Source organism: Ictidomys tridecemlineatus, chromosome 15, assembly GCF_052094955.1.
Source record: "Ictidomys tridecemlineatus isolate mIctTri1 chromosome 15, mIctTri1.hap1, whole genome shotgun sequence".
NCBI classification, from domain to species: domain Eukaryota; kingdom Metazoa; phylum Chordata; class Mammalia; order Rodentia; family Sciuridae; genus Ictidomys; species Ictidomys tridecemlineatus.
The window spans coordinates 34,061,177-34,087,704 of record NC_135491.1 but is presented as its reverse complement, the minus strand read 5'-3'; the positions used below and the strand labels follow the sequence as shown (position 1 = coordinate 34,087,704).

The window sequence follows — 26,528 nt, the reverse complement described above, 5'->3', positions numbered from 1 at the left end:
AAAATCAGTCTGGGCATTGGTATAGCTCCTCCTCTAAATGTATCCACTTTTGAATCTCGGAATCATCTAACCCTATCAGAGAGCTGTGCAGCCTTGAGTTAGTCATTTAACCTCTCTGAGCTCCTTGCCTCATCAAAGGGATTAATTCCTGCCCCCATAGGATTATAGCAAGGATTAAATCAGGTGTAATGTTCATAGAAAACCACTCAAGAAATGGCATGTTGAGCATCAGCTGAAATTTCTCTCAATGTAATAGAGATCCTGAATAGCAGTGTCTTAGAGTTATGATGTAAGCTTCCCAGGCTAGGTGGTCTTCAAGTAGGACTTCCTAATACCTTCAATGGCTGCATAGGCTGGAGCTCTTTAGTCAGATACCTGCAGAAAGTGTGTCTGTTTGGGGTGATCAAGAACACAAATCAGTAGGCAGGCTTTGATAAAAGGAAAGATCACTTTCGGTCCACTGAGGTGACCCCGAGCTGTCCTGAGCACTGCTCAGCTGTTTCCCCACCAGCCCAACCAGGAAAGGCCTGAAGGCATCAGACTATCAGACTGACAGACAGCTGGAGCTGGCAGGCACCTCTGAAAAGAATCCAGGCCTTGGTTGCTGTTTGGCAGCAGCTGGGGGACTTCTGTAGGAGGAGAGCAGGGGCGGGTGTGAGCTCACCTGGTTCTGACCACAGCATCTGTGTTCAGAAAGCAAGCAAGTTCCTGTCCTTCAGGGTGACCGGGGAAGGTCTTGTGGGGTAGGTGGAGGGCCAGGCTGCTGTTGGAGATTCTGGGCTGAGGGTCAAGTTCCTGCTCTAGGTCATCCTCTGGCCTTGCCTCCATTCTGTTACCTGACAGCTACAGGACCCTGGGCAGACCACTTGTCTCTGGCCCTAGTTTCAACTCGTTAAAATAGTCTCTCCCTCTTGAGATGGTTGCAAAGGGCAAATTAAATGATGCATGTAGAGTATCTGGCAGGCAGCAGGTTGCTAATGAAGCAGGGTGACATGGCTGCTGCTCACTGTCAGCGCCAGCATGGGGACAGGTATCACTATTAAGAAACAGACCGAGAGAAAACCGACCCGGAGCCTCAGGTATCATTCAGCCTGCAGCTGGGTGGAGTGCTTTGCGCATGCGCATCAGAGATCCCAGCCCCGCCCACCCTGAGGTTGGCTCCCGCGGTTTCTTTTGGCAGCTTTGATGTCGCCAGCATGCACCATCCCTACCCCTCCCGGGGCACACTGGCTCTTTTTCAGTTTCTTCTTCTGGCTTGGGCTGCAGCCCCCTCTGGGGGCTGAGAAAGCAGACAGCGACACGGCCACTCATTTGGTGTCTTTATTTATACTGGTCACCACTTCCCATGGGGAACTGTTGAAAGGGGAGGCAGAGGGGCGGAGCAGAGCGGGAAGCCAAGGCTGGGTTGGCCTCCATCCAGTGGAGGCTGCGGGTGGGGAGGGCGTCCTAAATGGGCCAGCAGCGCTGGGTGGGCTGGCATGTGTCACTCAGTGACTTAAGACCACCCGAGCCCTTGTGTCCGGGAATGCCATAAGGTGGAAAGAACAAAGTGCACACAAAGCAAACTGCTGATGTAGGGAAGGTTCTAAGGCAGCCGGCAGTGAGAAGCCAGGTGTCTAGGGTGGCCACCTGGCCACATCCCTACCCCACGGCCCCCTGCCAGGCTGTCAGGCCGCCAGTGCCCTCTGGAGACAGTCTCTGTTGGCTCTGAGGGTGCTGGGAGCCACAGACGTTTGTGGGGGGAGAAGAGCCCAAAGTGAGGCAGCACCAGGTCAGCCCAAGGCAAGGCTGCATGGACAGTATCAGGGCATCTCTCTGGGGGGGCTCTGAGGGGTGTGAGACTCCAGGGAAGGGACACTGGGAGGGGTACAATCCAGCACCTTTCTTTGGGCAAGGATGAAGGCTCTCTCTGGACTCTTAAATTACCAGGTGAGGGTGACAATGCGGATTAGCCACAGAGCTGAGGACCTGGGCACAGGCCCCTCGGTCCCTCCCCGGTGCTCAGGCCCCGTGTGTGGAAGGGACCCACGTGAAGGGCCTGCAGAGCCTGAGCAGCTCAGCAGCCCAGCCAGTCGGATTTGATGCTTCCAACCTTCACGCTCTTCAGACTTTGGTTCTCCAGCTTCAGGTAATAAGCACCCTTGAAGAAATAGCTGTGACCTGGGACAGAGAGGGAAAAGAGACTGTGACCATCCGTCCTGAAATTCTGGCACTCCCAGAAGATCCCTGGGAACTGGAATGTCTGCCTGGCACCGGGAAGAAGGTTTTGAGCCAGAGAAAACCCTTCTGGGGCCGAAGGAAGGGAAATGCCTATGGGAGTAAGGTCTATGATGGGGACAGAGATACCAACCTCTTAGAGCTTGAGATGGATTAAATTAGATAATATGCTGTTAGGAATAGTGTGAGTACTCCCCTTGGCACAAGCATCAAACCAAGCACTTTCCTACACCCGAAGAGGGCAACCAGGAAGCGTCCGGCCCTCCCAGGCCCACAGATGGCTTTTATTCGGCTCACATGAGCTTCTTTGTTTTTATCTTTCATTCTGAGTAAGTTGCCAACATGTAAACATCTGGAAATGTCACAGGAATATAGACTTCTGGCTTCTTTAGAATATCTAAGAACACGAGATCTCAATCTGTGCAGGCTGACTACTGTCAGAAGCTGCAAAGCAACTGGGCCCTCCTGCACACTCGCTGGTTCACTACAGACCTCACTGCTCCCTCCTGTCTCTGCCTCCTTGTCTTACCTGTGCTGTGTGGCCCACCCAGGCTTCAGAATCTGTCAACTCCCTCTCGGATATATGATCCTACTTACTTTGTTTCAAACTCTAGCACACAGTAGGTGCTCAACAGATGTTCAGTTGAAGATAATCCTTAGCCTCACACCTGACCGCACACTTAGCCTTGCACCTGATGGTACAGTCCTTCGACTGGCTCACGTAGGACCTCTGGCCGCTGGAGTTCAGAGCTCTGTGCTGAGCATATAGTAGGGACTCCAAAGGATCTTGAGGAATTGAGTGGAAATTGCCTCTCCAAAGCCAACTGGAACTCATTTCTAGGGCCCTAGAGAGCTCACAGGGAACCTTCTCAGGATCCAGCTTTCAATTCTCAGTTCTATCCCTTGCTGATGATGCTGGTTCTATTTGGCTCAGCAAAGGAACGAACAGAGAGCCTGGCAGAGTTGGCCTTGTCCCCAGTGGAGCGCCCTTCTGCTGATGGGAGGCAATCGCAGGCCTCTTGCAAAACCCCAAAGGGCCTGGTCCCAGCCCCAGAATGAATACAGGGCACCAGGCCATGTTGCTGGCCCCCTCAGGCCTCCCTCCCTGCCCCCACCCTGGCTGGAGGCCCTGCAGCTGTGTGAGGGGCCTTTTTAGGTCTCACTGCCTGGAGCCTGGCTGGGGGAACAGAGGTCAGGGGTCTGGACGCCTTCCCAGCACTGGGCTGAAGGGGCTGGTTTGTTTCCTGGGGCCCAGCATGCCGGCCCTGCACAATGAAGGAGTGTGTGCTGGAGCGGACCGGGGACCCCCCCCCACCCCCGGCTGGGGGTGGGGAGTCCTCGAAAGCGGACAGAGGCCCGGGAGCTCACCACCGCCCTGCAGGTCCACAACGGCGTCCAGGTTGTCCGAGATGGCGTTCCAAGCATCGGCGATGAGCTTGGGAAAGCCGGGATCCATTTTCTTCTTTACCTCATTGTATCTGTCAGGAAAGAGAAGGAGACACGGTGGACCAGCAGGCCTCTCGGAAGGCCACCTCCCCGAGATCTGAAAGGGAGAGAGGACCCAGAGGATGGCTCCTGAGGGGGCCTGGGAAACCCTGCCTGGCCCTTCCAAGAGGCACCCAGAAAGAGGGCAAGTGCAGGAGTCGGGCCAGGGCCTGAAGCCCAGCACCACCACTCGCTAAGGACATAAAAACAATCTTGTGATCGCTGCCAAACAGGCCTGCAAAGTGTCTGCCTGCCCCTGAGCCTCGGACTTGGTAGGTGTCTGGGAAATGTTAGTCCCTTACAAATCCTTGCCGCAGTCTGAGGAGCACTGGCCCAGGGCCTACGGAAGGGGACCCGCCCCGTCATCCTGTCACTGTGTAGTTTGAACAAGTTGCCGCTGCCTCATCTGTCAGGTGGCGATGACAACCCATGTCCTGGGAGATGACAGTGGCCGGGAGAGAGGGTGAGGCTACAATGCAAGGTGGCTAGGCCTGTTAGTCACAGGGCGGACCACATGCCACCTCCGTCCCACCTGAGGCTGTCGGGTGCGTACTTACTCAGGGCCCCGCCTTTAATTCAGGTAGATACCTGGAGCCTTAGCTGGCTGGCTCTTCTCCCTGACTCTGTCTTCTTAAACTTTTTGGAAAACTTTTTAAATGTTGCGGTCATTTTGACTTCTTTGTTTCTCCACCCTCTCTCAATCTGTTTATTACACTCTAAATTTATTTATCTAGCTCCCACTCTAGGCCTGTGGGCATCTCAGTCAACAAGGTCAAGTTGTCCCTCAAGGAGAAAATCTTCTAGACCCCTCTGTGTTTCAGTCCCATCCTGGAGGGGGCCATGCTGTCCTCTGTGGAGCTCTGAGCCAGTTCCCCTCTTCTCATGGCCAGCTCCCCTGGGGTCCCAACTTCTCCTCTCGCTCCCTACGACAGGGCCCATCCCCCTCAGCCCACCACCCCACAACTGCCAGCATTCCAGCCCCATCATGGACCTTCCCTCTTGCAAAACGTACTTCTTCACGACTTGGGTTTCCAAAACCAAGCTCCCTAGCTCAAATCCCAGCACTCCCCGCTGCCACCCCTCCACGGACCCCTCCAGTGACATCGCCAGGGGTTATGATGGCTCCAAGGCGTGTGGCCCATGCTTGAACATGCCCTCATTTCTCTCATTCTCCCCCAGCAAACGGGAAGAGCAGGAGTCGACCCCACTGTATAGATGAGGAAACCGAGGCTGAGAGAAGCGAACCCATTTTTTCTCCTCCAGGGAGAACACAGTGGGATGGCATGCCGTGTTGGCTTGGAAGGGGACTCTGTGTCTTCTTCCCTTTTCCCCTCTGCGCCGCCATCTTGAACAGTGCTGCTCATGGGCTGGCGCCCTGCCTGGAGAGGTTTCACGGGTGGTCCTCCTCTGCAGCGTAGAGCAGGTATGAGGATATTTGTGTTCCAGCTTCCTAACCTGTGTGTCTTCGACCTTCTTGAGCTTCGTAAGCATGGGGCTGAAAATAGCGCTTACTAAAATGAGAAATCCGGGTGCCACGCACAGCTTCAGGCCAGGGCTGGGCACTGGCCCATAAGGACGGACACCATCATTTGCCTCCAGTGTATTCCAGTCACTTCCACTCTGTTGTAAGCTCCGCAAGGACAGGAGGTGAATGTTCCCTGAACACTGCCTCCCGGCACCTCGCTAGGTGCCTGGCACGTAGAAGAGGTTGCATATATATCTGTGGGCTCAGAGGAAGCTTCACAGTATTCTGGAAGCTGCTCTCTTTCCGTCTCCAGTAAGTTCTGCCTCTGCAGTCTCAAGCTCATCAATGACCTCTTCTTGGAGAGATGTGTCCTTTGGAAGCCCAGCCCAGGGCCTCTGAGTAGCCCTTCGGCTCCATCCCTTCCACAGAGAGCTGAGGGAGCTACCTGGGTAGTGCCGGTGGTCTACCTTGGCCCCTGGCTTTAGGAGGAGGTGGGTTTGACATGGAGAAGGCCTGGGAGGCAGATAACTTTGCCTGGAAACCCAGCTGGGCACTGCCACAGCCTGAGTCAGCGTGTGTGCAGGCACACTCTCACTCACACGGGAACACATCTGTTCTCGTGTGTGTGTCTCCACACATCCGGTGCGTGGGAAGGGTGACTGTGAAAGTCCTTCCAACACTTGCAAGGAAGACTGCAGGGCTTCCCGATTCCAAGATTCCTGTTTGTGTGATCCTGTGCCTCTCGCCATCCAGGGTTCTCAGATCTGAGACTCGGAGCACCTGTGCCGCCGAGATGCCACCCGTAGCAGGTGGGTGTGGTCGGGAGTGTCCCAGGGCCTGTGGGCGGAAGGCCCACTCTCTGGCTTCCTGGCTGACTGTTTTCCTTTTGAGGCCTGAGATATCAATCAGCTTAGGTCGCTAAGTGTCTTAGCATTCCACCCCGACGCTGGCAGGCTGGGGACATAAGCAGCTTTTAAATCAGGGCAGCTGGGGCAGGGAAGGGGGCCTTGGAGGAAGCAGGATTGTTTGGGGGATGGCAGATAGCATGCACGTCCCTCTGAGGAGCTCCTGGGTAGGAGCCAGATGTAGTGACAGCCACAGAAGAATGGGGCACTAGGGGGGACAGGATGGAAAGTCACCCCCATAACCTTCGTGCACCAGTCTGGCCTTCCTAAATGACCAAATGAACCAGAAGTCACAGCGGAGAGAGCAAGGGGCGGGCAGAGAGGAAAAGCCACCACCCTGGCTCTGTCCTGGTGTATCCATGGAGAAGCAACTTCCAGCTTATTTCTTTGGGCCTCAGTTGTTAAGTGTCAACAATTGTCATCAAACTCCTAAGACCTGGGCTGCCTCTTGCCAACCAGTCCTGGGCATGAGGATGTCCAGCTCCTTAGTCCTGATAGTGGCCTTTCAGAACTGGACCCTTCTCTTCAAATGACCTGGAGCAGAGACAGAGCCACCTGCCTCCAAATTGTGCCCCTGCCAGTAGGCTCCCACAGCCACTGGGCCCATGGTGGACACTCCAGAGAGTTCCTGCTGCTTCTGCAGGTTCCACTGTGGATCCTGGCTCCTGTGGGCACAGCTTCAGGCCAGGGCTGGGCACTAGCCCATAAGGACGGACACCATCATTTGCCTCCAGGGTATTCCAGTCACTGGAATACACGGCTGCCTTTGCATGTCCCCTCTGCCACCCCTGCACTCTTGTGCCCACCTCTTGAGACTCCACTACATCAGGGGCAATGTAGACTAACTAGTATGGTCTCTGGGAGAGCCAGAGTTCGAAGCTTCACCTGTCACCACATGGCAATGGGACTTTAAGCTAGGTGTTTAGCCTTTCTGCAAAATTTCCTCATCTGCAAAATGGGAATAATATCAATCAGTGTCTCCCAGAGCCCCTAGAACAGTGTGGGGCACACAGTGTTGACAGGAGCAGCTGCTATCTTGTCTTCATTTTGGTTCCCTCCTTCTTCAGTAAGTCACCAGAAGAGACGGGCTCCAGACTAGAATTGGACCCAAATAGAAGGTAGCTATGAAGGCCAGGAGACTCTGACCAGCGTTATGCCAACCGTGTGCACAAGGATGCTTCACTCCTTGGTGACTTCTTAGAAGGGATGCAGCCCTGGCAGGTCAGAGGCCAGAGAGGGGCATTCACGGCCCACTGACCTCTGAACTTGACCCAGGAGGCATGGAGCCACAGTGTCTTCTCCCATGCAGTCAGCTGTGCTGCTCCCCTGCCCACAGCCTCCCTTACCTCCAGAATTTGTCTCCAGCAAAGATGTAAGTCTTCTTGTTCTTGCTCCAGTTGAAGGCGGCGTCCACTTTCTGCACATCAGGGGGCAATCCCAGGCTGGTCAGCGGCTTAGGGTAGCCTCGCTCCAGGGTGCTGGCAGAATAGACCCAGTACTCATTCCCTGGGGTGGAAGAAAGGGTGCGTTGGTGGCTGGTGCCAAGTCCCCCAGGCCAGGCTGTCCCTCCCATCATCTGTCTGGCATGGGACCCCACGACAGCCATTTTCAGTGGGGGACAGCTTCCTGCTCACACAGGGGTTCAGCGCTGAAACTGGGCCCCACACACAGGGTTTTGTAAGTCAATCACAGAACAGAGAAAGTGTCAGGCTGAAAAGGTAAGTGTGAGTTGGTGGGTGAGATTGAGCCCACAGAGTGTCGTGCCTGCCACAAAAAGGCACATGCCCTGACGGCCAGCAGCTACCCTGGTTAGGACCAGGGTTGCCGTGGATGGAGAGGGGAGTTGGCTGGGGGGAGAGAACAGCTACACATGGTCTTGATGAGCCTCCCACACTCTAAAAAGCCTTTGCTGAGCCCCACCTCGGGCCAAAGCAGGGACCCATTTGGTGGCCCCATCAGAGCCCGAAACTTATCCCCTCCTAGCAGCCTGGGGACCTGTCTCCCTGAGCAAAAAGGCAGAGAAGCTGCATTCCCAGAGCCCAGCAAAACCCAGGACCTAGTACATGCTCAAATAAATATTGTAGGAACCAGGCTTCCCACACTTCAGCCGTGTGCACCGACCTGGAAGATTTTTCTATTTCCAGAGACTCCCTCACGCTGCTATTTACTTAGAACTTTTGCTTTCCGTGAATTCCACTGGAAATCTTTAAAAATAAATTTCTTTCAAGAACTTTAGGGGACTGCCTCAATGTCATGTATCCAATATTCTATTCCTATACTAACTACTTCTGTTTAAAAAAAACAAACAACAACAACAATAAGAACGTGTAAGCTAAAAATGAAAACCAGCAGTTTCTAAAAATTCGAACTCCAAGCACCCGCCTGCCAAAGGCTCAAAGAAAGATGTCAGAGACACAGGGGCTGTAAGATGAGATTGCTTCCTTCTTGAAAAGGAAGCAGAAAGATTGAAAGATAATTCAAAGGAAAGGAGATGTTTCTATGGGGGTGAAGCTCTTTGGTGTCAGGTGACAGATGAATCCCGTGCTCTGGGAAGCGTTGCTGAAAGAAGGAGCAGAGGCACACGCAGGCGCCCGGGGACTGTGGTCTGGGCAGAGGAGAGGGCCTGGCCATCCCGCACACCTGCAAAGAACACGGCCTTCTCCTCCTGCGGGGCCTCGTACACAGCGTCGATCTTTTCTGGGAGCTCAGGCCAGAATGTGGCCACCAGCAGGGGGCCCATAGGCTTGTCACGTGGATTCACTGTCCGCCAGATGAACCTGGGGACAGGAGGAGGACACATCTTAGGAACCCACACCTCCAGTCACCCAGGAGCAGCTCTGACCACATGGGCCTCCCCAGGCCCACCAGAAGCACCCCAGCAATGCTCCTATGATGCGAGGGGGAGACAAGATCAAAGGCAGGCTGGAGGAGGAGGGAGGGTTTGGTGGAGTCCCTGCGCAAGGTGCTGGGGCTGAGAACAGCCCCTGGGCTCCCTGCCTCCACTTCCTCCAGGAAGCCTCCTCTGGCTACCTCGGCCGACACCGTGTTCTTCTTTTTTCTCAGCTTCTCAGAATCATCAGTTCTAAGAGTCTGTCGTAATTGTCTTATCTCTCCACCGAGTACCAAACACTTTACGTGCCTTGTAAAATTTAATTCTGAAAAAGTCAGTCTAGTTTGCACACTTGATGGTCTATCCGGCATCTATTATCTATTTCCCCATCACCCTTTCTCTGAAAATTCCCATGTATGCCCCACCCTTCTCCACCACCACCAGCAGCAGCCCCCACTGCCTGAGACCCAGGCCCTGTTCTAGGAGTAGATGCTGATTCATCTGAGCCAATGGTCCTCACAGTGTGGGCCCTGGGCCAGCAGCAGAAGTATCACCTGTGGATTTTTTAGAAATGCAAATTATTAAGTCCCCTGCCCCTCCACCTGAGATCTATAAAGCAGACTCTCTGGACTTGTGGCTGAGAATCTGCATTTCCGTAACCCTTCCAGATGATTTTAATGCACACCAAAGTTTGCAAAGTTCAGGTCCCAGCCAATCAGAGCCCGCCATTCCCTGGCGATGGTTACTGACTCAGCAGCTACCATGACTCATGTTGGCACAAGATAGAACAGATAACTTGTATCTTACCATCTCACATCTAGATGTGTGGTGTGTGTGTGTGTGTGTGTGTGTGTGTGTGTCTGTGTTGTCTGTGTATCTCTGCTGGATTCGGGGACCCTTTCACTCCAATTGCACTGACACTGTTCTCTTAACCAGGGGAAGACCCAGCCTTGGGATAAAAGTCAATGTCAAGAGTGTCACTGCATCAATACCTCGCGTCAAGGACCCTCTTCTGCCCCTGGAAGCGGCCTTACCCCTGGACACTGTATCACATAAAGGCAATTTCTCTCCACTGCTTAAGCCCTCATGAGTTCGCAACCTGAGTGGAGGGTAATTTGGCTCCTTGCAGCAGAGCCTCCTGGTACAGGAAGGTGTCATGACTCTTGTTTGGTCAATGAAGCTCAGAGAGGTTTTGGACTCTAAAAGCCAAGTTGAATCACCCTGCAGTACCATCTTCCTGCCCTCCCAGCGTCTAGCACTGATTTCTGCATATGTTCAGTGCGTAAGTATTTACTCATTAACTCAATGAGTCGCATCAAAGTCCTTTTGGAAGAAAGTGTGATATGGCAGGTTGGGATGGCTCTGGCTGGGCCCCTCACCTCTGCAGCTGCTCAGGGCTTCCTGAGCAAGAGTCCCAGGCTAAGGGCACTGCAGGAGGGCAAGGTTCCCACTCACCTCTTCCCCATCCCACCCGGGAGCTGCAGGGTGGCCCTGGGGCCTGCTGATGCTTGATTCATCATTGCATTTTGGACCTCGGTTCTCTTTGCCTCTGCCATCTCCCTCCTGGCGAGGCAGGGAGGGAGGGCATCTGCACCCTGGCACCTGGCCCTGTGCCTGGAGCAGAGGAGGCTCTTCACAAGTTCACGCTCCCTGTTCCTCCCTGCGTAAGTCAGGAGCTTTCACATGTCCTAGAGAGGCTTTGCAATTTTTTCTGTCTCTTGCAATAACCAACCGGTCACCCCATCGCCACCCATCAGAATCCTGCTTCCCCTTAACGCCTGTTCAAAGGCTGGCTCCCCTGTGAAGCTTCCTAGGTTGTCCACTAAAGCACTTTGCCAATGCCTCTGCAGTCTCGCTCCTTTCATTCTGTCGCATACGACTATCAGTGTTTTATGCCTCTGTTTCCCAAACCAGACTGGTGAGGCACAGGTTTTCACGTGCATCAGAACTATTGCAGGACTTTGCTACCATGCAGTTGGGGGGGGAGGGCTGCCTTCAGAGGGTGCAGCCAAAGGGCTGGAGGCTGAAGCCCACCTTTTTAAAAAATAGTTTTGTGGATGCATAATGGTCTTTCAATAATTGCAGATATTTAAAGCATAGAATTTGATAAGTTTGGAATTATGTTTACCCTGGGAGGCCATCACCATAATCAGAAGTAGAAATATATTGATCACCTTGTGCCCACTTAGCCTCGCATCTTTCCACAGTTGACCTCTCATCTGCCTTCTGTCACTGTAGGTTAGTTTGCATTTTCTAGAATTCTATATAAATGAGTTATATAGCATGTACTCTTTTTTTTTCGGGGGGGGGCAGTTACTGGGGATTGAACTCAGGGGCACTCGACCACTGAGCCACGTCCCCAGCCCTATTTTGTATTTGATTTAGAGACAGAGTCTCAATGGGTTGCTTAGCACCTCGCTTTTGCTGAGGCTGGCTTTGAACTCGCGATCCTCCTGCCTCGGCCTCCTGAACCGCTGGGATTACAGGTGTGCACCACCGCACCCGACCAGAGCATCTACTCTTGCCTAGCTTTTTTTCACTCAGGATAATCATTTTGAGATTCATCCACACTATAGTGGACACCACCTCTTGTTAACAGATTCTTTCTTATTTCTTTTAATTTAATTTCAATTAATTTCTTTTAATTTCTGAGGAGTAATCCACTGTGTGGGTGTGGCGCGATTTCAGACACCCACACATGTAGCACTCATGCCCCAGGTGACTCTGGTGCAGGAGGCCTATGAACCTCCTTTGAAGAGCACTCATCTAGACATGGAGCAGGGCCTCTGTCCCCAGTGCAGTCCTTCCCCGCCCTCCAGCTACCAAAGCCTCCAAAGCAACTGGCATAACAGATGCCCAGTGATTAGTGGTCAGTAGTAATAGCTAATGTGACCGGACACACTCACTCCATGTCAGGCATGGTTCTAAGCACTAAGCCCACTGAATCCCTATGAGATATGTTGGAATAGGATCATTTTGTAGATGAAGAAACTGAGGTACAAAGAAGGTACTTAATTAAGTTGCTATGATTAGGCCGCCGGCAGGTGGGGGGTCCAGTGTTCTAATGCCAGAGTTCATCATCACTTCACCCTGCGAGTGGGTGAATAGACAGAGCCATCCATGGGTGGAAGGAGAGGGGATAAGGAGTAGGTGGTTGGCTGGGTGAGTGGGTGAATGCATAGATGGATGAGTGCAGGTGAGCACGGGCGGGTGGACGGATGATGGAGAGCTAGATGGACCCTCTAGTGAGGACCTAGACACTGCTAGCCATCACCCAGGGCTGGAGGGCGTTAGGACGATGCTCAGACCTTAGACAAGTGAGGGGGGGCTTTACACATAGCATGGGGGATCTGGTCCCTCTCTGCCACACCCAGAGCAATTAGGGCATTGGAGATCAAGGCCATTCAAGGAGGCCAAGGGTAGCCTGGCTTGATCTCAGTTCTCCCCTCCATTTTACTTTGGGATGACCAAGTACACGGCCATCCATGCAGCTTTGCCACCCATCCTTTAGAACAGACGTGGGGTGTGGCCACGGAATTTGCATCAGTGAAATATTCTCAGACACGATGTAAACGGAAGCTTTCCATGTCCTTGTGTGGTGGGATTTGGCCTCTTGCACCCTGTCATCTGCCACGAGCAGCCACTGACCCCAGAAGAACGAGTGACATACAGAGTCTACCTGACCCCCAACTGCACCTGGAAGCCTAGACACCCAGGACACCCAGAGAGCTGAGGGTGCCAGCGTGTGGTGACACAAGGCAAAGACTGGTCATCCTGGGTCCTCAGTAAAGGATGGGGACACAAGAATAAAGGAAAGGGGCAGAGGACAGAGGGCAAGAGAGACTAGACGCCGCTCCTGCACTCACCGGTCCTTGAAGAAGAAGATCTCACCACGGATCTGAGCGATGCCATCAAAGACAATGTCCTGTTTGCAGATCTCAGGAGTGACAGGTCCCAGTGTCGGGGTGGGGCCGGTGCCAGTATCAATGTCAGTGTCAGGGGAGACCCCTAGGGGTGGGAGGGACACCTGGATTTAGATTCTCCCCAGCTCCAAGGGTTGTCCCCAACAGGCTGTACCCTAAGGCTGCCCACGCATCCGGCTAAGGCTCAGAATGAAATGTCCTCTGGTCTAGTGTTGGCCCGGACTGACACACACACCGTCAGTGCTCTTCGTTCACGACACCTGAATGGGTTCTCGCTGCGCCCCCAGGCGGGGGTCGTCCCTATTCCCAGTTCACAGATGGGGGAACGGGGGCCCAGGAAGGTCGAGACACGGGGGCCGGAATTCAAACCTAAGGCTCAGGTTCTTAGGCCGCCAAGAGTCAGGGCAGTCAGGGGGCTGCTTGGGTGTCCAGCAGCAGGGGTGTGGCCACTTCCTCAAGGGCAATGCCTTTACTCTCATGATAAGCAGCCACACTGGAGGACACTGAGTCCAGAGCGGTAAAGACTTGCTAGATCTCCTGCAGCTGGTCAATGACAGAGGCAGCTCGGGACCCTGCACCTCTGGGTCCAGATCTTGGGTTCTTTTCCAATTGGATGTTCCCCAGGCTTTTCCCCAAGCACCACTGCACAATTATGGCCTGGTCCAAATTTTATATACATATACATACATATTTATATATCTATATCTATATCCATATATATATATATATACATTTTTTTCCTCCCCAGTACTGGTGATTAAACTCAGGAGTGCTTATCCACTGAGCCACATCCCCAGCCCCTTTTTATATTTTATTTAGAGACAGGGTCTCACTGAGTTGCTGAGGCTGGCTTTGAACTCAAAATCCTCCTGCCTCAGCCTCCCCAGACCCTGGGATTCCAAGTGTGCACCAAGATCCACTATATTTTCAATTTCTTTTTGTAAAGAAATGGCAGTGACTTTTTAAACTCTAGTTAAATTTACTGGGAGCAGATAATTAAAAATGAATCATTGATATCAGGGACTTGTGGTTATACTTCTATTAAATAAAATCATATTAAGAAGACTAGAAACTTCCACTCCTCTCTCACGAAGGTCTCTCCACACAACGGGAAACTCCAACTTGTGGCCAACCAACTCTCCTGGATTCTAACCCCCCCACCCCCCCGGGTGGCTTAAACCCGGGTGACCTGGGGCCTGAAAGTTTCCATTCTCAGGTCACAGTTTACTCACTTAGAACATGGAAAGCCCTGGAAACAGGGAGTCCGAGGCGTCACGGGGAAGCACTGCTCTGACACTCCCAGGACCAGGTCCTCACCACTCCCGCCTCCAGCCCTTGTCCCCAACAGTCCTGGCCACATGGGCCCTCCTGCTTCTCACACCCTGGGCCCCCTCCCAGGTCCCCCCGCAAGCCCCCAAGCTGAGGGTTACCGTAGAGTTCCTGAATGCCCTTGATGTCGTCCTGGGACAGGCGGAAGTTCTTGGTGTAGGTGTAAATGGGGGCCATCAGGGCCCCAGGGTCCTGTGAGTGCTCCAGCCCCATGGCGTGGCCGAACTCGTGAGCTGCCACGAGGAACAGGCTGTACCCTGAGGGCCAAGGCAGGGAGAGAGGGACAAACAAGGAAAGATGAGACTCGAGTGAGACCCGGCCCAGCCAGGGGGACTGGGGCGGACATCCTCAGGGCGGGGCGGAGAGCCCTGGAAGCTGCCCACTGACTTCTCGCCCTCTTGCTTTTTAGTAGGGTCAGCCAAAGTCCCCATGGCCCACTCCAGAGGGGGCTGCCATGTCCTACAGAAGGGAAGCTTGAAGCACCTGCAAATCCCCTTTGTTAAAGTTCAAAGTCCCATGTGTTAAAAATTGTGCTTCCTGTCTCTTTGTGTCTCTTGAAAGAGGAGGAACAAAACCTGCTCCTAAACTAGGGTCTCCAGAGAGGTAGGAGGGGGGGCTGCCGGGCCAGCCCGGGGCTCTCCTGCCCCAGGGAGAGCAGCGAGCACCGTTTCCCCTTGGCCAGGCTCAGCAGACACGCCCCAGGGTGGGTTCACTGATGCCCCCCGCCCCCCAAAAAAAGATATGTTCAGGTCTTAACCCCGGGAACCTGTGAAAGTGACCTGATTTAGAAATGAGGTCTTTGCAAATCAGGTCACACAATATTAAGGTGACCAGACACCGGAGTGGAGTGGCCCTTGATGCAGTAGGGCCCACACCACGACAAGAAGAGAGACAGAGACGGCACGGAGCAGAGGGGAGAAGGCCACGTGATGAGGGAGCAGAGGGTGGAGAGGGGCAGCCCTGGGGGACATGGCCCTATGGGCACCCTGGGTTTAGACTTCTAGCCTTCCAGAAGCATGAAAAAATCCACTTAGGTGGGTAGAAGTGGTACAGCCACTTTGTTGTGGCAGCCCAAGGAAACAAATTCAAAGTCACAGTCCGGGCAACGGAGGAGCCCACCCTCAGGTGCACAGCAGGTGAATCAGGCATGTCCACAGCTGGTTTGGGCCAGCCTGTGGCCCTCCCCGAGCTCCCTCTCATTGTGAGGAAACAGCATCAAGACATGCTGACTGAACCCAGCAGGCCCTGGGCCAGCCCTCACCGGTCATCGTAGGCCCTGCAGCCTAGAGTGGACACAGGGCCCTAGCATACTGATCCTCAGGGAGGCCAGGGGCTGTTCCTGGTCACTCTCTCACCCCAGCCTGAGGCCTGGAGGGTGGGGTTATCCCAGCTGGCTGTGTCCCCAGCACAGACGGGGACCACCATTCACAACCTGGCAGAGGACAGCTGATGGGCCAGGACGGTCTGGTGGCTCAGGGAGGGACTCCTTTTCCCTGCGGTCTGCTGCCCACCCAGCCCCTTGAGGCCTCTCCTGCCAGAGTGGGGATGTGTCCAGGGAGAATCGCCCTCTGGGACTCCACATGCTGCGGCAGCCTCAGCCCTGGAGGTGTGGCCGAGGTGGCGGGCGAGGTCTGGAACCGAGGCCAGCTGGGGGGAGGGGGGGCGAGGGGCCCAGCCTGGAGGCTGCGTCTGCCCACCTGAGGGGCTGGGCAGGGCCTCTGCTCTAGGTGCAGGCCTGGGGTCTGTGTCCCTTACGGGGGCAGTGTCGATGCTGAGGTGTGGAGGGGATGTCCATCTGCCCAGTGGAGGGCCTCCCACCTTGGTCGGGGCAGAAGCCCCACTTGCGGTCGTCGTCGTAGTTGGCCGAGGTGGCACACCACATCTTTCCGTCACTGCGGCCGGCGCTGGTGCAGCTCTCGTGCTTGTTGCCCAGGAAGGTGAAGGGGAAGACACAGGGGGCCCCTTCGGAATTCCCTCCGACAGTGGACATGGCTGTGGGCAAGGTGCAGGGTCCAGGTCACCAGGAGAGGACAGCATGATGCCCATGTCCACAGGCCACGCCGAGACACCCCAGGCGCGGCAGCCAGCGCTCCCCCATCCCCCCACCGATCACCCTCTGCCGGGGGGCCACGTGCTGCCCCCCAGGGGACCCAGGCCCAGGGAAGCTGAAACTTGGAGAGATCAAGAGCTTGGCCAGGGCAGGTCCTGCTAGGAAGCGGCCCAGGCTCCACCCCGGCTGCCAGATCCCGGAGCGGCATGAGCTTCCTGGGGCTGTGAACCCAGGGGCAAGACAGCAGGAGGCGGGGCAGGGCTCAGGGCCCCAACACACTCAACTAGAGAGCGACCTGCAGAGTCCCACAGGGAGGAGGGCAGGATGGAGGGCGGGGTGCTCCGTGGGACAGAGAGCCTGAGGGGAAGCAGGCCAGGAGGGGCCCGCGGACAGAGGCAGAAAGAAACACCCAACGTGACCGCTGGTGTCACCAATTTGGCTGAACTGTGGTGACATTTGGGTGACACCAATTCTGCTGGACGACCTGAAGGCCTCACGTGGGCCCTGACTTCTGCCTCAGAGCCACCAAGGAGGCTGGGGTGGTCAGGCGGGCTTCTGAGAGGCAGCAGGGTGCTGGGCCCTGTGGGCGGGGGAGGCGGGGACACCCACCGGTCTCAGGGCAGAAGCCATACTTCTTGTCGCGGTCGTAGTCCTCGGTGGTGCCACACCAGCGGTAGCCGTCCGTGCGGCCCTCGGTGGTGCAGCTGTTGTAGGAGGTGCCCTGGAAGCGGAAGGGGAACTTGCAGGGCTGTCCGTCGGCGTTGCCACCCATGGTGAACAGGGCTGCGAGTGGGGGAGAGAGGATGACTGAGAGAGTCCCCTGCCCGGGCACTCGCCGGCTGGCTGCCACCTGCCAGGTCACACCAGCGAAGTCCCTGTGTGGTTAAAATTCAAACATCTCCTCTGCTGACGGGTAAGGAGCCGCTTCTCCCAGCTCCTGGAGAGGCCCCCTGGCCCCCTGGCCCACCTCGTCCCTGCCCTGGGACCTTGTGGACACCAGCCAGGAGACACATGGCACTCAGCAGGGCCTCCAGAACCCTTCCCCAGTCCTGAGTCACCATCCATTCTGCCTGGTCAACACCCACTCCAGGTGGACTGCTGAATATGCCACCCATGGAGGGCACGTCCCCATCGGACAGACAGGGACACCGAGGCTCAGAGAACACTGGGTTCCAGAAGTGTTCCTGGTCACAGGAATCAGGACACGGGCGGAGACTGACGACTACCAGCACACTCATCTCCACTCCTGTCACACACCGTCACAGGCAGGGGTGACCCTGTGTGGCTTCACCTCCTGTCAATCAGAGGCCCTCTCCTGGACAGTCCCTCTGTGGACAGTCCCTGCAGGAGGGAGAGGAGGGTCGGGAGGAGGAGGCCCTGCCCTTGGGAACTTTTCAATACACCCTCCAGGCTCCCGCTCTGGCCTCCGGGGGCAGCCCTGCAGGAGAGCTGGGGAGGAAGGTGGGATCCAGGATGTGGCCCTCTCTCTCTCTCTCTCTCTCTCTCTCTCTCTCTCTCTCTCTCTCTCTCTCTTAGGTTCTTGTCCTGCTCCCCCGTCCCCTCCTCTGTCCCAAAGCTACGAAATGGTGTGTCTCTGGAATTGCCAACTAGCAAAACCACAAGTGCGTAACAAGGACCATCTGTGCACCACGGCGCCAGCGGTGACCTCACCAGTCCCAGTTAACTCCAGCATGGCCAGGAAGGAGCCCAGGCCTCCCCCCACCACGGGACCCAAGACCTGTCCTCTCTGTTCCACTCTCCCCTAACAGGAGTCACTGTCCCATCATGCCAGAAACCATGGCACCTCAGGAAGAGAAGCAGAGTCCAGAAACCGGGGGCCTCCGATGGAGAAAGGTGAAGTGTTAACTTCAACTAGGTCCAGCCCCGGGCCTCTGCCACCCAGAAAGCCCTTGTCTCTGCTCAGATCCTCCCTCCTGGGTCCAGTCCCCAGTGAGGCGGGCGGGAAGCAGACACTGAGTCAGCAGTCAGGAGGGTCTGAGTAACAGGAACCCCAAACAGGCACGTGGCGCAGGCCCACACCTGGCCCCAGACCAAGTCGACGGCTCGTGTGCAAGGCAGGGAAAACCCTCCCCAAATTATGAAATACAGCGGCTTCGCCGCCTCTTCTTGGGGACTCCCTGTTCCAGTTAGAACAGCTGACTCGGGGAAGGTTAGTGTCACCTGCATGTCCCCCCCGGAAAATACAAGATACAGAAAATGTCTTCTTTAACAGTTTCTGGCTTGTTAGGGTCGATGGCTTGAACGCTTACTTAACGCAGAGTTTAGCTTTGGTAATAAAGTGTAAACAGGAAGACAACTCGCCAGCTGTTTGCTTCTCTGTCAAGATGGACGCTGTCCAGTGCAAGTCACAATGGGGACAGAGACACTCCTGGACATGTACAATGATAGCCCCAAATGATAAAGACACTTTATAGGAACTGAAGATACTTTATCAGAGGGAGAAGAAGGTAGCATTTAGACCCCCATTTTCAGATTTTTCTCCCATTTACCCCAAATCTTCTGGGCTTTTGATCACGAGAATCATGGAGCATGCTGACTCCATCCAATATGGAAGACTATAGGCTTTTTTTTTTATATAATTTATGATTGTAAGGTGTGTCAAGGATGGTTTTTAGAAAGGATTGAGTCAATATCATTACCCTTTTTTTCATCCCACTCCTTCTCGATGGCTTCAAAGATCTCTGAAAATGTTATTTCAAATGCTGACAAAAACACACCCAGAAATATCAAGTCAAGCTTGATGTCTTCGTCAAAACAGAGATAGAGGATGGACAACCCGGATGAACAGGAGGACAGAGTCCACAAGAACCAGACAGCGGACTGCTAGCCTGCACACACACACACACACACACACACACACACACACCCACCGCAGCTCTGTCAGCGGGACCTGTGCAGGGACAGTGGCCGATAGTCCCAGGGTTCCAGTCCCCAGCCACGTCAGGTTCCAGCTTGGCCTGAGACCTGCCTCCCATCCAACAGCGAGACTCTCTACCCCACCCCAAGCCTCTTTCCACCCCTGGAGCCCTCAGTCCTGACTGGAGTGTGGAAATGGTCCCACAGAGAACCACTGGCCACGTTAGTGGTTCTAACGTTGTTCTCGCGTCTGTCGGAAAGAATCATCAACACGCTAAACCAGCCCCTTCACAAACAGTCATGCTCACGGTGGCCTTGAAACACCCGCACTGACTGAGCCAAACTGGGAAGGAAACCCTGTCTCAAGCCACCACAGATCCCATACACGACAGTGGTCCATGGGGCCACAGCTCCTAGTGACATCATCGCCATCGTAGCGCAGGGAGGTACAGCTTACGATGTCACACAACAGTGGAATCGCCCAGCGATGCACCTCTTAGAACGTGTCCCCGTCATCACGGGACACCAGGCTATGATGAATGACACAGGTGAGAGAGACACAGCCATGCTCAAGACGGGACGGCCCGGGCTGGGGTCCCGGGGGGACCATGGTTGACGGGCCTGTGGCGTGTGGAGATGGGGCCGTAGCAGGGAGCCCCCAAGGCTGGGGCCTGCGGCGGAGAGCGGGCTGCTCACCTTCGTGGGGGCAGAAGCCGTACTTGCCGTCCTTCTCGAAGTTGTAGGTGGTGGAGCACCAGAGGAAGCCATCGCTGCGGCCCGCGTCCGTGCAGCTGGTGTACTCGCGGCCGTTGAAGAGGAAGGGGAACTTGCAGTACTCACCGTCGGCGTTCCCGTACTTGACGCGGACCACTGGGGGTGACACGGGGCAGGGTGGGGGGTTTGACCTCCTGTGGACTTTCTTTGGACACCAGGCTTCCGAGTCCCCAGGGCTGTGACTTCCCTTCCCTTCCATCCGCCTGGTCCCACGGAAGCAGAGGGGAAGCCCCAGGTGGCTAGGGAAGCCATGGTCCTGTGGCCAGGTGACAGGAAGCTGCGGGGGGACTGGCGAGGAGGCCTGGGGCAGGCCGAGGGCCACCATCTTACCTTGCCCTTCTCCCAGGGTCCACAGCTCGTCGTCATCAAAGTGGGAGTCCCCCCCGACCCCCGTGCCCGGGGCGAAGGCGTGAGCCAGGAGCCCGTCCTTGCCGTCGAAGGGGTAGCCGTCGCCATGCTCTGGAACACACACGGGCCCCAGCTTCTGCTTACCCCGTGGACCTGGGGGCTGTCCCCACCCCAGTCGGCACTCCTGCACCATCTGCCATCTGTCCCCAGCCCCTGACCCACAGGGGCGACCCAAGGATGGTGAACACAGGGCGTGAACGGAGAGTCTGTGACCTGGCTCTCACCATCCTCCGGTCCACTAGACCCCCTTCCGGGCACCACCTGCCTTCGCTGACTGTGCCAACCCAAGGACCCGCACCCACCCACAGGCCTACAAAGCCACACCCATGTCCTCGCCACTGACTCTTGCTGTCCCCAGGGTCTACCCTCCTGTCCACACTGCCCTCTTCACGGTGTCCCTTCCTTCATGTCACATTGTCACCCACATCCACTGTACTCACCCCCACGCCTGCCTTGCTACTGAGGTCTAGCCCTCCTAGCCCGTCTACACTGATTCTGTGCCTGTCCCCTGGCCCCATTGCCGCACTGCCCACCTTCACGTCCATGTGCCGCCAGTGCCCACACCACCAGCCCAGCGGTGGCCTTGACCCCAGCTTCCAGCTGCTGACTCCCATGTCTACACTGCTGCAGTGTCTGACCTACTCTCCTATCCACAGCTCCTTACAGGGCCAAATGCCAGGATAGCCACTAGCCTTATGGGGACCTTGAACTCTTGAAATGGGACCTGTGTGGCCAAGAAACTGAATTTACATTTAAAAAAAATGTCTTTAGTCATTTCAATTTAAATAGCCACACGCACTCAGAGTCGCCCTTTGCTCAACAGAGTAGCCACCAGGGCTTCCCCGGCTCCAGGTTCACCCAGCAGCACGTCCGTCCCCTGCGCTCCCGGCCACGGGGCTCTGGTGTCTGCCCGTGCTGTCCCCGCTAGACCACCCCTGTGACTACACCCGCTACTGCGACCCGAGTCACCCAGGATCCCAGGTCTCTCTGACGTCCATGCAGCCCCCTTGTCTCTACCCACCCCCCAGCCCCCGCCAGCCCCTCTTCTGCCTACCCCAGCGGCCGAAGTTGATCATGATGTCAGCCTCTCCGTCATGGATGCGAGAAAACCGGAGCGGGGTTACGGAGCTCCAGACCTGGAAGGCGCGTGCAAAGGCATCGTCCACCGTCTCCGGGTCCAGATCAGGAGTGTAGCCAATGATCCTGGAGGGGTGGACGGGCAGGTGAGCACGCAGGCATGTGTGCAAGGGTGTGCGTGTGTGAAGTGTTCAAGGGTGTGCATACGTGAAGTATGCTCGTGGGCAGGTGTGTGTGTCCGTGAGCATGCAAGTGCATGCATGAGCACAGAGGCTTCCCTCTGAGCTGTGTGATCTTAGGCAAGTTTCCTAACTTCTCTGTGCTTTATTCCTTTCCTTTGGGATGAAGGGATCTGGCACCAGAACCCACACTGGAACACAGCCTTGCTACCCCAGGGCACCTCCAATAAGAGTAACAACTAATACCTATTACACTCTTGCCACACGTCAGACTCTGGAAGACCTTTATTTATACTCCATCTAGCTTAGTCCCACAATTAACCCTATGAGGAAGAGTTTTTAATGCCCCATTTTATGGAGAAGAAAACCAGCATTTGGAGCCCCCAAAATTAAGAAGACCAGCCTGGTGCAGTGGTGCACGCCTGTAATCCCAGTGGTTCGGGAGGCTGAGGCAGGAGGATGGTGAGTTCAAAGCCAGCCTCAGCAAAAGCAAGGCACTAAGCAACGCAGTGAGACCCTGTCTCTAAATACAGTACAAAACAGGGCTGGGGATGGGGCTCAGTGGTCGAGTGCCCCTGAGGTTAATCCTTGGTACTCCCCCCCCCCAAAAAAAAGCCCAACACCCCCTGGTTAGTGAGTGTGTGATCTGGGTCCAGGTCTGTCTGACTCCAAGAGCCTTGCATGCAATCCCCCTGAGATGGTCAGTCCTGACTAAAGAGACCTCGTGGGTCCCCTGAGTGGAGGAAGCCAGGCCCAAGGACACCCTGTGTCCCTCAGCCCCATGGCCCTGCCTCCCCCGCCCTGCCCTGGCACCTGTAGGTGATCTGGTTCTTGTCCCACTTGGGCTTCCGGGGGAAGAAGTTGTAGTTGGCCACGTCGGGGTTGCCACAGCGCGGCTTCCGCATGGTCTCGATGGTGCTCTGGTCCAGCTCGCCTGTCTGGGGCAGCCCGAAGAACTTCTGCATCTTCTTCAGGGTGTCTTTCAGCACAAACAGGTTGCAACTCTCCTTAGGGCAGCCGTAGAAGGTGTTCAGGTATTGCTGGAGGAGATGAAGAGTCAGGGGAGAAGAAGCCACCGTCAGGTAGGTATCACTGACCAAATCAGGCTGCAGGGACCCGCCTCCAGCACTGAACCAGAGCTGTCACTCACTTGCTGAGTGACATAACAGCGGTAGAAAGCACAGCCCCACTACTGTGCAGGGAGCTTCTATGTGCTCTAGCATTGAAGTCATTAAACATCGACACATCAATGCTCACAGGAATTGCAGACATTATTATCCTCCGCATAAAGAGAGGGAAAAAATAAAGCACAGAGGAGAAAGTTGCCTACAATCACACAGCTCAAAAATGGCAGATCTGGGTTCAGGACCAAGCCATCTGACTCCAGAGCTCACAGTGGAGCAAACCCTTCCAGCACCTGTCCTTTACCCCTGTCATCTCAGCTAGCCACCTACAGCTGGTGACTTAGGGATTGTTCTCCTCCCTTTTCTTCACCAAGAGCTTCAAGCCTTATGAGTTTGAGCTCTAGCAGCAGACAGAACCTGGGTTCAAATCCTGGATCTGACATTTTCAAAAACAAAGTGGTCCTCTTCTTCAGTGGCTCTTGCCAAAGGAGACCCCAAACCAAGCAGTCCCCTGTAGAGGTTCAGGGACCAGCCGATTCATTTATCAAATGAATGCATGAGGGTGTCTATCATTTGCCACTCCTCAACTGCTGCTGGGGACAAGCCGATAAACAAGACAGGCATTTCTGTTGTCTAAAGTTCAAATCCCAGTGCAAGGTAGGGGAGGGGGGCTGATGGATCACACACAGATAAATGTGAAATTGGGTAAGTGCTAAGGGCCATGTTGGAGAGGTGAAGAGAGCCAGGAGATCTTACAACACAGCCCTAACCTCATTGTGGGTAGTCAGGAAAGGGGTAAAGAGAGTCTAACAACAATCACCGTAGGAGAGCAGCAAGGGTTACTGCTTACTGAGTGTTCACCAAGTGCCAGGTACCCTTGGAAGTGTCTACAGTAAGTGTCTACACCATGACTTCTTTTTTCACCCCGAGATGGGTACCATTATTACCCTTGGTTTGCAGGTGAAGAAACTGAGACTCTAGAAGTTAAATCAGCTGCTTGAGATTATCAGGCTATACTGGTCCAGAGGTGCACGCCTGTAATCCCAGGCGCTGGGCAGGCTGAGGCAGGAGGATCTCCAATTCAAAGCCAGCCTCAGCAAAAGGGAGGCCCTAAGCAACTCAGTGAGACCCTGTCTCTAAATAAAACACAAAACAGGGCTGGGGATGGGGCTCAGTGGACGAGTGCCCCTGAGTTCAATCCCCAGTACCCCCCCCCCAAAAAAAAGAAAAAATGATTACCCAGGGCATTTGGTTAATGTACTCCTTGACTTGAGGCCAGGGAGGCTAAGCCCAGAGCCCCTCTTCTTAAGCACTGCTCTGGGCAATCCAGACGTCTACTTGACGTCAAAGGTGTGAACTCAGAGACCACTGTCATGGTCCACAGTCCCACTCAGGCTAACCAATGGGGACAACACTATGCCAACCTGAAAAAAGTAGACCTCTAAACATTTAAGATCTCCCACTGCACCCATCCAGGGGACAGGCGGTGTGTGTGTTGGTGGGGGGGCAAGGGTGGAGTCACATCCTGAAGGTGCTTGGAGTGGGCAGAGGGCATTGGATTCCTCTTCTGCACAGATAGGGGCAGGGGCTGGCTGGAGGGTAAGGGATTTCGAGGGTGACAGAGGCAACGGGGAGACAGATGTCCAGTGGTCCCTGAGTGGGCCACGGTCCGCGGTGCTTTCAGGGCGAAGGGAGATGCTTTTCTGCTGCCTGGCCCAGGGCTTATGCAACGCTGAGGCCAGGATGCTCCGGGAGCCAAGAGCGCGCGCTCGCAAAACAACATCTGAGCCGCAGCTCGGGAGCTCCTCCAGGAGGGAGGCTCCTGGCCGCTCTCCGACCCCGGCAGGGCTCAGTCCCCCCCCCCCGCCCCACGCGCCGGGCTCACCCGCGCCTGCCACTCCCTCCCCCCACCCCGCCAGCCCGGGCCGCCTGGTCCTCGCCTGGTCTTCGCCATCGGTCTCCTGACCCTTGGAGAAGTTCGAGGAAACTTTCCGTGGCTCACCCCTTGACCTTTCTTGCCAACTTGCCCAGTAAACCAGGCGAAAAAAGACGTGCCCGGTTTCCCTCCTGCCCCAATTATGTGCCCAGGGGTCCCCTGAAGCCGAGCAGGGACCAAAGATCCCTCTCCAGAAGTGTGCCCAAGTTCCCAGGAGTTTGCGAAGCCCCACTCTGGTCATCCTCCTGTGTGCAAAAGTTCACGCAAATGATCCGCCGAAGCACCACCTTTCCAAAGTCCCCAGTTTGCAAAAGGGACTTCTTAGGCTGTTTGCCAAAGGCCTACCAAGATGCTTGCCAAGGTTCTGATGCCGGCTCTCCAGATGGGTCCAAGGGTGGTGTGGGAGGCCTGCCCCTACCCGCCCCCCAGACACCCAAGCACTCCTTATTTGCAAAAAAGTCCTTTCCAAACCTTTGTCAAAGCACCCACCCGTCTCCCCCTGTCCCTCCGCCTGGATGTTGTCCTTCCTGCCCCCCCACGCCCCCATGTGTCCTGAAGGTTGCCAAGTTGCCGCTCGGGGCGTGTCCACTCACAAAGCTCCGCACTGTTTACAAAGCCCTGCCCTCCCTCCGCTCGCCCAGGACCCCCGAGCTGCTTCTGGGACCCTCCCCCGCGCCCGTGACCCCCACGGGGTACCCCCATCCTTTGCTTCCGAAGTTGGTCTAAACTTGGCTCCTGAGGCCAGCGCTGCGACTCACCACCGCCAACTCTTTGTCCGTCTTGGGGGCGACATCGCCGGGGAACTTGATGATGGGGGACGGCGCGGCGGCGGCGCGGCCCAGCAGGCAGCCCAGGACGCAGAGCGCCCGCAGCGGGCGGGCCAGCGCGACCCAGGCCCCTGGCGCCGGCATCCTTCAGCTCCTGGGCCCCACGCGTCGCCCGGGGGTCGCTGGCTCGGTGCGTGTGGCCGCGTCGCCGCGGGGCTGGAGCTCGCAGCTGCAGCGCAGTCCCGCGTGCAGGGGGCTCGCTGGCTGAGTGGCCTGGGCGTCGCGTGGCTCAGCCTCTCATGGTCCGGTGCCCGCGCCCTCAGCCCGCGCCGCGGCCCCTGGTCTCGCAGGTCCCGGCGGCCTCCCTTTTGTATGTTTAAAGCCCCAGAGGCCCGGCCTCCAGCCGCCGCCGGAGGGAAGTCTGGATTGCAGCGGAAACAAGGGAGGGCAGCGGCCAGATGTGGCCGGCTGGGCTGGGAGGGCTCTGGCGGAGCGGCTGGGGGAGGGGGCGCGCCGGGCCCGCCCCTCCGCCCCACCCCCACTCCCTGGGCTTTTCTCTTTTCTTCCAGCCTCCGGTTACCCCAGGTCTAGAACTTGGCTACCAGGGCGACCTTCCCACTGGACAGCTCCAGAGTACAGCTGAGGTCCCCCTGCCCACAAACATCTGGGCCCTCGGTGTCCTGAGGTTGAAGGGCAGCAAGGCTGGGGAGGACTCGAGGGATGCCCAGGGGTCAGGACACCCTGCAGGCCCCTGCGGTCAGATGACCAGGGACATAGCATGATGAGCAGATGTTTAGAGAGAGAGGCAGAGGTGAGAGGGAAAGAGAGGGGATTCAGGTGGGAGGTCCCAGCTATGCTCTTTCTCTCTCTCCCTCCCTGCCTCCCCCCCCCATTTTTTCATCCCCCCAACAGGTAAGTGCTGGCTTGGCCTCAATCCTAATGGTAGAGGCTACATAGACCTAGAGGAGCCAACACCCACAGTCTCCCAACATAGGTCCTCTCCCTCTCTCAGAGAAAGACCATTCAGTAGGTGACAACTGTGTGGGAACTCCAGCAAGCTGGGGGGTGCCTGACCTCAGTCCCTAAACTAGTTAAGACAGTCAGGGAAGGCTTCCTGGAGGAAGCAGCCCCTGAGCTGGCACCTGCCTTGCTAAGGGGTGGGGGTGCTGCGTGGGACCGGGG

General features: G+C 55.9%; 1 protein-coding gene across 1 annotated transcript; it reads right to left on the bottom strand.

The window, feature by feature from the left end:
* Positions 1-1,306: 1,306 nt before the first annotated feature.
* Mmp2 (matrix metallopeptidase 2) lies at positions 1,307-25,811 on the bottom strand. Its single transcript, XM_005318184.5, has 13 exons — positions 25,338-25,811; positions 22,333-22,559; positions 21,318-21,466; positions 20,186-20,314; positions 19,778-19,951; positions 16,814-16,987; positions 15,973-16,146; positions 14,256-14,411; positions 12,769-12,910; positions 8,713-8,849; positions 7,419-7,578; positions 3,586-3,695; positions 1,307-2,160 (listed from the first exon to the last, which is right to left on the bottom strand). The coding sequence occupies exons 1-13, from the start codon at positions 25,488-25,490 to the stop codon at positions 2,057-2,059; spliced, it is 1,989 nt and encodes a 662-aa protein (XP_005318241.1). The 5' UTR covers positions 25,491-25,811; the 3' UTR covers positions 1,307-2,056.
* Between the last annotated feature and the right edge of the window lie 717 nt (positions 25,812-26,528).

What these genes read in the sequence shown, in the direction of transcription:
- Mmp2 (XM_005318184.5), bottom strand. Translation starts at nt 25,490, where the DNA reads ATGCCGGCGCCAGGGGCCTGGGTCGCGCTGGCCCGCCCGCTGCGGGCG. An exon ending in GGGCATTCAGGAACTCTACG is followed by an intron (nt 12,911 to 14,255) that starts GTAACCCTCAGC and finishes TCCCACCCCTAG; the next exon opens with GGGTCTCCCCTGACACTGAC. An exon ending in GAAGGCCGTGTTCTTTGCAG is followed by an intron (nt 7,579 to 8,712) that starts GTGTGCGGGATG and finishes CTTCCACCCCAG; the next exon opens with GGAATGAGTACTGGGTCTAT.